Source organism: Musca vetustissima, unplaced genomic scaffold (genome assembly GCF_032173495.1).
Source record: "Musca vetustissima isolate MV318-11 ecotype Yass unplaced genomic scaffold, APGP_CSIRO_Mvet_v1 utg2072, whole genome shotgun sequence".
NCBI lineage: Eukaryota > Metazoa > Arthropoda > Insecta > Diptera > Muscidae > Musca > Musca vetustissima.
In genome coordinates, this window is record NW_026886532.1 from 541530 (window position 1) to 552112 (window position 10583).

At 34.7% G+C, this 10583-nt stretch overlaps 3 protein-coding genes across 3 annotated transcripts in view; 2 read left to right on the plus strand and 1 right to left on the minus strand.

Moving 5' to 3' along the window:
• The first annotated feature begins 970 nt into the window (after window positions 1-970).
• On the plus strand, window positions 971-2934 carry LOC133334019 (gastrula zinc finger protein XlCGF57.1-like). Its single transcript, XM_061542319.1, has 3 exons — window positions 971-2183; window positions 2248-2581; window positions 2640-2934. Exons 1-3 carry the CDS (start codon window positions 971-973, stop codon window positions 2932-2934), a joined length of 1842 nt encoding a protein of 613 aa, XP_061398303.1.
• A 1802-nt stretch (window positions 2935-4736) lies between these two features.
• Window positions 4737-6334, plus strand: LOC133334020 (endoplasmic reticulum-Golgi intermediate compartment protein 2). Its single transcript, XM_061542320.1, has 4 exons — window positions 4737-4857; window positions 5056-5802; window positions 5865-6014; window positions 6084-6334. The coding sequence occupies exons 1-4, from the start codon at window positions 4737-4739 to the stop codon at window positions 6332-6334; spliced, it is 1269 nt and encodes a 422-aa protein (XP_061398304.1).
• A 146-nt stretch (window positions 6335-6480) lies between these two features.
• The window catches only part of LOC133334021 (arginase-1), a gene marked incomplete at its 3' end in the record, with an annotated part of 48829 nt that continues 44726 nt past the window's right edge, over window positions 6481-10583 (minus strand). Inside the window, exons 4-5 of the mRNA XM_061542321.1 lie at window positions 10018-10117; window positions 6481-6843 (exon numbers count right to left, since the gene is read on the minus strand). Of these exons, the coding sequence (XP_061398305.1) occupies window positions 6481-6843; window positions 10018-10117 (463 nt within the window). The remainder of the gene's footprint in view (window positions 6844-10017; window positions 10118-10583) is intronic.

Here is a 10583-nt window from a genome sequence, read left to right on the forward strand (position 1 = left end):
ATATTTTATATTCTGATTAAGTAATAACTCAAATTGAGTATATCTGGCCACTTTTAGGTATAGTCCCCATATAATCATAAGCTCAAATTTTTGATATTTCTAGGATTATGGACACATTTTACAACCAAATAGACTGTAATTTGATATTAATTGTCCACATGAGGTATAAAATCTTTCCAGCAAAAAGACACATTTTCCAACCAAATTTTCTGTAATTTAAAATTTCGGGTTCTTATAGGTCAGTCCATCAAAAATTACTTCCTCTAAAAGTACACCGATACTCAAAGTCTATTAAAAAGGGCAACCAGGGAGATCTGCTGGATATCAGCTTACCTTCAAGTTAGCTGTCAAAATCTATTATTTTGAATTGACCAAGATCTATTAATAAGGTATAAATAAAGTCCAAATTTTTGACATTCGACTTGAGAAAAAACAACCGACTTTCGCTTGCTGAGTGTCCTTATTTATAGATCTTTAGGAATAGTCCCGCAAAAACGATACATTCCAATTGCAGATATTTGACAAAAGAGTTTTTTTTATTAATTAGTAATTTATACATTTTTTTAAACAAAAACAATTAAAAAAAATCCCTATTAAATCAGCTGTTTTTTGTGTGGAACTATTGTGAATGATATATTTGTTTATTGAAAGTTAATAATCGACTTATGTATCCCTATTACTTTTTGAAGTGTCAGCTGATTGACATTCTTTTATGGATCATTCTAAACAAAATAATGGACGATATTTGAGATTATGCATCACCCCCATTCGTAAACAATACGGAATTTTCAAACATTTTGCTTTAACATTGTTTTTTATTCAACATTCTTCCTTTACTGATTGCATGTGGAACGTTTTTCAATTAGTTCGGTGAATTCAGTAGCCTTCGAACTTCGGAGGAAATATTCTATAAGGACACTATAATTCCATTCCATAATTCCAAAAATAGGTACATTTACTTCCAGTAGCCATGTCTGCAATTCTGTTGGGACGCATTTGTCGTACCTGTCTACTGGAATCGTCTACAATGCACAAGCTATTGGAGCAGGGCGGTGAGCAACAGCTACCCATAGAGGAGATGCTGCACAAAACCATACCAAATTTCGAATTACCTGTGGAAGACCTGGACGTCTGTTTGCCTGTGGAAATCTGTGAGGAGTGTTTGGAAAAATTGACAATAGCCTACGATTTCCAGCAGATGTGTTTTGCCAGCAACGAGAAATTGCAAAATCTCATTCAGGAACAACAGCACCATGATGAGCTGGAAGATGTAATAATGGTTGCACAAGGAGATGCGGCAAGTGACAAGGAAGATCATTTGGATTTGAGTGGGAAGGAGTCACTAAAACTAGAGCCAGAAGATGAGTTTGTACAAAATGCCTTGGAGCGATTGGTTGCGGCACACAAGGAGGGCGAGGAAGAAATCCACAGTATGGATTTGCTTGATAATGGTGAGGAGGAAAAGAATGCCGAAATTAAATTGGAACTTGAGGCAATGGCAAATCGTACCAGAGAGGATTTTGAAGATTTTCATAATGTTGGCGAGGATGAGGACGACGATGATGAAGAATTTTTCCCTCAAAATGATCATGATAACGATACAGACAACAGTGTAAATGAGGAAGAGGAAGAACAACAACAACAGCAACCCAAGGAAAACCAAAAGACAAGAAGATACAAAAAACGACGTTCCTCGTGTAACGAAGCCAACGATAAAGTGTGTCCCCACTGTAACAAGGTTTTCCAGAAACGTAACCTTTTAACACGGCACATGTCAGTCCACAATGAGGACTATGAGTTTGTGTGTGACACCTGTCAATATCGTTTTCCCACGGCGAAGCTACTCAAGGTCCACATATCATATAAACATAATCGTGGGGTGACATTAAGTTTATCCGGTGGACCCTATCCATGCCCAGATTGTTCGATGGTATTTCAACAGACACGAGCATTGGCTGCCCATCGGGTTATTCACGCGGAGCGAGATTTCAAATGTCAAGTATGTGGTGTAAATTTGAAAACCCTTTCCGCGGTGACACGTCACATGAATCACAAACATCCCGGAGTGCTGCCCTATAAATGTGAGCTATGCGATCAGGCCTTTCCTGTGGAATCTCATTACAAAGATCATCTAAATATGCACAAGGGCTATAAGAAGCATAAATGTGAACAGTGTGATAAGAGTAAGTAAAGAAACATCTGCACATAGGTCCCATAATAACAAAAAATCTTCAATTTTCCCCCTAGGTTTCCCCAACAGCACTGCCTTAAAAGATCACGAAAGATCCCACACCGGAGAATGCCCCTATCTCTGTTCCCATTGTGGTAAATCCTTTAAAACCTCAAATATTCTACGTCAACATTTGCAACGGCATGGCGAGAAAAATTTCCAATGTCCCGAATGTCCAATGCGTTTCTATGTCAAGGTTAATTTACAAAAACACATGTGTACACATTCCAAGGAAAAGCCATTTGTATGCGACACTTGTGGTTCCTCATTTACGCGCGGGGATTCCCTAAAGGCCCACCGTTTTAAGCATACCGGGGAACGGCCATTTAAATGTGAGGAATGTAATATGAGGTAAGAAAAAAAGACCTATTTTCAATAACAAAATAATCCAAATATTTTCTCTTTTCAGTTTTGTTTTCAAACGCCATTTATTGCGCCACAAAGTCACCCATACCGGTGAAAAGAAACACATGTGTACCTATTGTGATCGAGCCTACGCGGCCAGTGGTGATTTGGTCAAGCATTTACGTACCCATTTGGGTGAGAAAACCTATTTGTGTGACGAATGTCCGCAGGCATTTAAATATCATTTGGACTTGCGAGATCATAAAAATCAACATTATAAAGAAAAACATGGCATGACGGATGCCGCAATGCATGTGGAAGAAGTTGTGGAATCCATTGAACCTGAACATAATAGTTAAAGAATTTTTTCGTATGTGTATATGAGTATTATTTCGGAAAATTGTATTAATTTATATTACAATGTATAATAAAAAATAAAATAAAATTTAATTTTGCATTAAGAAAATAAGTTTTTAAAATTAAATTGAATCTAAAAGCTCTGAAGATTCAATTGAGATCGTTTAAAAATACCGCCGTCAGCTCATATCTACTCAGCTGAATCATAAAGACTCCATTCTGATCTTCTCAAAAGTCTCCTATGACTAAAGACTCCCTTCAGCTCGTCTATAAATACTCCCTTCAGCTCGTATATAAAGAATCCCTTCAGTTCTCCTATAAAGACTCCCTTCACAGCTCGTCTATAAAAACTCCCTTCACTGCTCGTCTATAAAAACTCCCTTCACAGCTCGTCTATAAAGACTCCCTTCCCATCTCGTCTATAAAGATTCCATTCAGTCTCTAAAACCCCCTTCAGCTCGGCTATCAAGATAACCTTAGGAACTCTTCTATAAAGACTACCTTATAATGACTCCCTTGATCTGTAAGGCTTCCTTTCACGTCTATTGGGCTTCATGAAAAAATAGTTTTCAAAAACCTTTTCAAAAATCATAACGTAGAGGGCCTCCTAAAAATATTCTTTAAAACATCTACGCCTTGTGTAGGACCTCAAAAAATATTTTTTTTAAAAATCTACCCCTATTGAGCTTTGTGAAAAATATTTTTTTAAAAATCTACCCCTATTGGGCTTCACGAAAATATAATTTTCAAAAATTTTATTACTAGGAGGCCTCCTGAGAAAATATTTAAGAAATTTACCGCTTATGGACTTCATGAAAACTACATATTTGGTCTGTTCCCGTACTGCAAGAATCTACTATTTTTTACAATTTATTTCGCTATCATAAAGAAAAAAATGGTTATCTAGTAAAAATCTAGTAGATTCTTGCAGTACGGGTTTCTAAAAATATATATGAATTACCCTGTATTTCAGTAGCTGTCATATTTAAAGTCTGTGAAATTTGCCATATCTACTTGGCAAATTTCACATTAATACGAAAACAATATCTATTATTTCTGAATACCACAATAAAACCTCTTATAGGAAAATTCCGAATATCTTGTAAGCGGTTTTCTAACATTAAAATAATATTTGAATTACCCTGTATTTCATTAGCTGCCACTTCCGAAGCTTTTCTTCTTTGACATTTGAAATAATAACCACAAATAACTCAAAAACCACATTTTTCTTTTTTCACAGAGACACGCCATATTGGAAAAAATTGTATTAAAATTTCCATTAAAATAATTTTTTATTTATATTTAAAATAAATTTTTATTTTATGATGTTGTGCTGGGTGCACATTACTAAAATAACCACACAGACAAAAGTCGATCTACACAACCCTGTTATGGCCGGTGGTGGTTGTAGTTTTCAACCAAGCAGAACCCTACAATTTTCAAAATAAAGTTATTTCATTGTTTGTTTTGATTCCTCATATTCATCGCCAACTCTCTCGCTCACATTATCTTCTGTTTTTTACGGCGTCACTTATTCTATGGTGGCTTTGGGAGATAACCTTGAATTTACACGTAAACAATCAACAATCGGCATGGTTCCATTTAGTGAATAGTTCAATTGAACTAGTTCAATCCGGCTAAGATAAGAATACCGACCAAAATAATAGATTTTATAAATAATATTAAATAATTTAAGGGCCGGTGAGTATTTATCTTCTCTTTATGGTTCTCTGATTAATTTTGGACCTTTATTTTCCAGTTTTTTTATTTAAATGTGACCAGTTTCCATTTCATAGAATCCGGAATGTCGGCTACATTGAGGTATCGTGGCAATAAGAGTAATCTCATAGAGATTGCCAAAAATCTGGATGCCTTCAAGCAGGTTCCAGAAAAATACACAGAGACAACGGAGATTGGTGGAACACGTAAGTCAAATATTAGAATACAATAATAAAGGGGTAGAAATGTGTATTCCCCAGGGAAATGTGCGTTCATTATTGATGTAGGTGGAGATTTGACCTCTTGGGATCCAAGAGCGATACAAAAATATGCAACAACACTTGGGCTACAAGTATATTTTATTCTTTCCAATCAATTTCTAATCTTTTCCGCCCTCTTTTCAGTTTCGCTTATCAGTCGCCTGCTGATTATCTATTTGATCTACAAAGAAATCCAATACTATCAGGATGCCAAATTGAAATATGAATTCGTACCCGACACGGAAACAGAAAAAGTTCAAATGCATGTTGACATAACGGTGGCCATGCCATGTGGTTCCTTATCGGGTGTCGATTTAATGGATGAAACCCAACAAGATGTTTTTGCCTATGGCACCTTACAACGGCAAGATGTATGGTGGAAATTGGGCGTCGAAGAGCGAGAAGAATTTGAGCGGCAACAGCATTTAAATCATTTCCTACGTGAACAATACCATTCCGTGGCTGATGTGTTATTTAAAGATGTCATCAAATCGCATGAAGTTAGCCAACCCGAAAAGGAGCAACATGGACATGTGGCCCATGAGGAGAAATATGATGCCTGTCGTTTACATGGTACCTTGGGTATACACAAGGTAGCTGGTGTACTGCATATGGTGGGCGGAGCTTTACCCGTTGTCGATATGATTGGTGATCATTTAATGATCGGTTTTCGTCGTCTGCCATCGAATTTTACCCACCGCATTAATCGTTTAAGTTTCGGACAATATTCGAAGCGGCTGATACAGCCCTTGGAAGGTGATGAGACGTTTGTGGCCGATGAATCGACAAGGGTGCAGTATTTCCTTAATATTGTACCCACTGAAATACACACGGCATTTAGCACAATTAATACTTTTCAGTATTCCGTAACGGAGAATATAAGGGTTTTGGGTAGGTGTTTTTAGGGTTCAAAATCATTGGAGATAATAAAAATAAAATTGTATTTTTTACAGATGGCGATGGCAGTTCCTATGGCTCTCCGGGCATTTATTTCAAATATGATTGGTCTGCCTTGAAAATTATTGTGCGCACCGATCGTGAAAATCTTATTAATTTTGTCATAAGATTATGTTCGATTATATCGGGTATTATTGTTATATCCGGTAAGTAGTTCTCTTTACAATTTAAATAAAACAAATAAATAATTTTCTTTCCATTTTTTAATTTTCCAGGAATTTTAAATTTCATTTTAGTTTCTATGCAAAAGAAATTACTCTCCATATTTGCACCCCAGCTACTGCACATAAGACTGAAAGAATCCCCGGAGAATACACCGCTGGCAAAACCTCATCTCTTTAAGGATATCACCGCTACTGAGCCACCACAATTGGTGGTTAGCAATGATTTGATAGCGAATGCCAATATAATGTCCACAAAAGTAGAGGCTATTATTCCGGCCATTAACAAGACAAATGAACAATAATATTAGCAAATAGTTTTAGCTTAAGCATTCCAAAGAATCTCTGGTAGTTTTTTTAAGCATAATTTGCAATAAATGACTATTTTAAAAATCCATTAAAACGCATTCAAAATTGTTTTTTTTTTCTTCTTCACACTTTATTTAAAATCTCCTCCGTTTTTCAATAAATTCTCATCGATATCATGATATGTGCCACAACGACGATAACCCCCACAAGCGGTTTTTAGAATTTCCATTGAAGCCGTTAGTGTGGTAGCAACATCAGTCGGTGTTCCCAGGCTAGGATTTACCTCAACCAAATCGAAACCTTGTACCCGTTTTGTTTCACTCAACGTTTCAACAATATATATGCCTTCACGCAACGAGAGACCACCATAAACAGCTGTCCCTGTACTGGGCGCAATTCTACTATCCAAAGCATCGATGTCGAAACTAATGTGTATTTTATTCTTAACATCCAATGAGTCCAGAGTCATTTCCATAATTTTCGAGATGCCATATTTATCAATGGACTGGAAGAGAAGAAAGATAATATGGAAGTATTAGCATTATAAAATATCATTAACAGAATAAATAATATACCTTCCTGGAGGCTACATAAAAAAAATTTTTTAACATAACCTCAACAATAAAAAGTATATAGAAATTAGCAAAGGGATTGATTAAATTTACATTAACATTCTTTTTTGGAATAATAACTTCATATTGAAAGCTTTTTTATCTTAATTTTTTATTTCGACATAACCTCATAAATTTAATTTGTGAATTAGTGAGGTAATGTCGAAAAAATTTTAACTTTAAAATACTGCAATTTTTAAAGGTTAGATCGAGAAAAAAATTAATTAAAATTTCCAAATAATGTATTTTAGAATATTTTAATTGAATTATGAAAGGAGTAAATTCCTTAATAATAATAATAATAGGAGAAATTTGAAACAATAGTATAGAATTTAAAGAAAACATCTAGAAATTAATTTTCTAACATAACCTCAATAAAAAATATAAAATGGAAACTGAAAATGTTTTAATTGAATACAAATTCATTGGGATTTAATAAAATTATGCCGTGGGATAATTTTTTTAAGCACACATATTTTTTTGAATTTGTGAGGTTATGTTGCTTTTGAGCAGGAATTTTGTGAGGTTATGTTGCTTTTGAGCAGGGCACACTTTTATCATCTTATTGAAATGAAATTTGGTAGAGCTCGTTTTCTTCTGCGACCGAGGATGAATTTTATTAAAATTGTTGAAAATTGGTCGAGATTTAGATAGAGGCCCAACAAATATTGTTATCCGATTTGAAGTAATAAATGCTATCAAAGTCCTTATGTTTGTCCGATTGACGTAAAATTTTGCATAGGGTACCAATTTATGATTAGAATTGTGTATACTTAGTTCTATTTAAATTGGTTCGCCTTTTGATACCTCTCCCATATAAAAATTCCGATTTTAGGTAATTCTTGCACTGATGTCACTATGTCAATCGAATTGATGTGAAATTTTGCAGAGGGTACCAACTCAGGACTAGATTTGTGTATGCCGAGTTTGATTTTAATCGGTTCATATTTTCATACAGCTGCAATATAAATTTTCGTCCGATTTCCGCTAAATGGTCTATTAAAGTCACTACGTCTGTCCGTTTGACATGAAATTTTGCACAGAGTACCAAGTCAGGACTAGAATTGTGTATGTCAAGTCTGATTTTAATCGGTTAGAATTGTGTATGCCAAGTTTGATTTTAATCGGTTCAGATTTTGACATAGCTCCCATATAAAAATCCGTCCGATTTCAGGTAAATGATGCACCAAAGTCGCTATGTCCGTCCGATTGAAGCGAAATTTGGCATATTTAAGCAAACTATTTTATAGAAAACGTTTTATTAAAATTTTTATTTTTTAGGTTATGTTGAAAATAAAATGAAAAATATATATTAAATATAAATATATATTATAAAAATAATAAATATAAATCACGTATATTAAGATCAGCTGTTCTACTTTTTTTTAATCGGTTAGAATTGTGTATGCCAAGTTTGATTTTAATCGGTTCAGATTTTGACATAGCTCCCATATAAAAATCCGTCCGATTTCAGGTAAATGGTGCACCAAAGTCGCTATATCCGTCCGATTGACGCGAAATTTGGCATGGGGTACCAAGTCACGACTAGAATTGTGTATGACATGTTTGATTGTAATCGGTGCAGATTTTGATATACCTCCCATATAAATTTTCGTCGGATTTTAGTTAAATGTTGCACCAATGGCACTATGTCCGGACGATTGACACGAAATTTTGCAGAGGGTACCAATTCAGGACTAGAATTTTTTATACCAAGTTTGATTTTAATCGTTTCAGATTTTCATATAGCTGCCATATAAAAGTTCGTTGGATTTTAGGTAAATGGTGCACCAGAGGATCTATGTCGGTGCGATTGATACGAAATTCTGCCGAGGGTACCAATACAGGACTAGAATTGTGTATGTCAAGTTTGATTATAATCGATTCAGATTTTGATATAGCTCTCATAGAAAAGTTCGTCCGATTTTAGGTAAATGGTGCACCAGAGGATCTATGTCGGTGCGATTGACACGAAATTTAGCTTAGGGTATCAAACTGAGTCTAGGATTGTGTGGTACACGTTTGATTTTATTCGGTTAAAGTAGTTATTTTATTTTATTTATTTTTTAATCTTTTTTAGATTCTGATATTTTCCCTTTGCCTTGCGAAAAATTCCCTCTAGAGGCCTTAGGATCTGTACATGATTCCCTTTGCCTGATAAGAATTGATTACTTCCGTTACCGTATTTTTTCTCCCCACTTTCTTTTAATGATGAAAAGTTTACATTTTCGTTTTTTCAATTTGCAAGCATAACAAAAAACGGAGTACTGCTTACTTTGTTGTTGTTGTCCTTTTTTAATCCTGTCATACTAATTTTTCAACATTGCATTTTTAATGTGACAGTAACAAAATATTGATCGTAATTTATGCGAAAAAAACTGAATTAAAAAAATAAAACAAAAGAATTGAACACATGCACACATACAGACAGACTCTTATGTTTGAGAGCACGTGCGTGTGTGCAGCTTCTATTGGATAATGAACCATGTCCTATCCCACTAGATAAAGGACGAGGCAGAATAAAACGGGACCAATACTAGAAACCAAACAAATGCCACGCCAAGTTGTTGGGCGACTGAAATCCACCCTTAGATTTTGAATTCAAAATAAACTCCCCTACACTGTGTTATTGGGAGGGAGAAAAAAACAGGACATATGTAGAGGGGTTTATTTCAGACTAGGTTACTGGCTGGCTTGCTGGCTGACTGCCGAAAAGTTACAGATGTTGTAACGATCACAAAGGATCATTAAAACCAAACATCAACAGCCCTAAGTAGCCGTCAGCCGTCGTTGTTGTCGTCATCATTAGGGGTGGTTTTATAGTTTTGATCACGTACGTGAGAGTGTGTGTGTGTTTGTGTGTGAACACAAGCGTGTCCTTTATGTCCTTTAATTGTTGAAACCTAAAAATGCTACAGCCCAAGCAAAAACCTGAATCAAATTGAAAGGTATAATTTTGATCTTTACAACCGTAAGCCAGCCAGCCAAGCCATACATCCTACCATTGGCCTTAAGGACCTTTTTTTACACACACACACACTCAGACATGTTTATACACGCATACTTACATCCATGGCATATGCTCGTATACCCAATTTATTTAGAATGTAGGCTTCATAAGGGTCAATGTCCCTTAGACCAATGTAAACCAACTGATCGGCACGCAAGCTGGAAAGAAAAAGGAACAACAACAAAAAATAATAAAAAAAGAAAAGAACAAGCAAAATGCATTTAGAATAATAGGAAAAACAACAACAATGAAAAAATGGAGTAAGTGATGCATACAAAGGAGTTGATAAAATAAAGGATAAAAGAAATTCTAAATAACGGTGTCTGTAGCCAAAATTTGTTGTTGTCTTTTTTGTAGGGGAGGGATATTATTCAAATTGATTTTGGGTTATGTAACAATAAAAAAACGACTCCTAGGATTAAACAAAAGTTAGTCAAATTTAAAACCATAATAACCTAAAAATTTCATTTTTTTAGGTTATGTTCAAAAAATTAATTTCATAAAAAAAATTTTTTGAAGAAAATAAAAACTGGTATAAATAAAATATTTTTGAAAAAAATGTAATCAATTTATTAATCGCTATATAATTTAATAAATATATTTTGCATTTTTAATTTTTGAGGT

Excerpts from the sequence above, each read along its gene's own strand:
- LOC133334020 (XM_061542320.1), top strand. The coding sequence starts at position 4,737 with ATGTCGGCTACATTGAGGTATCGTGGCAATAAGAGTAATCTCATAGAG. Across the intron at positions 4,858-5,055 it reads AACGGAGATTGGTGGAACAC|TTTCGCTTATCAGTCGCCTG; the intron begins GTAAGTCAAATA and ends CCCTCTTTTCAG. Across the intron at positions 6,015-6,083 it reads GGGTATTATTGTTATATCCG|GAATTTTAAATTTCATTTTA; the intron begins GTAAGTAGTTCT and ends TTAATTTTCCAG.
- LOC133334019 (XM_061542319.1), top strand. The coding sequence starts at position 971 with ATGTCTGCAATTCTGTTGGGACGCATTTGTCGTACCTGTCTACTGGAA. Across the intron at positions 2,184-2,247 it reads ATGTGAACAGTGTGATAAGA|GTTTCCCCAACAGCACTGCC; the intron begins GTAAGTAAAGAA and ends TTTTCCCCCTAG. Across the intron at positions 2,582-2,639 it reads TGTGAGGAATGTAATATGAG|TTTTGTTTTCAAACGCCATT; the intron begins GTAAGAAAAAAA and ends TTCTCTTTTCAG.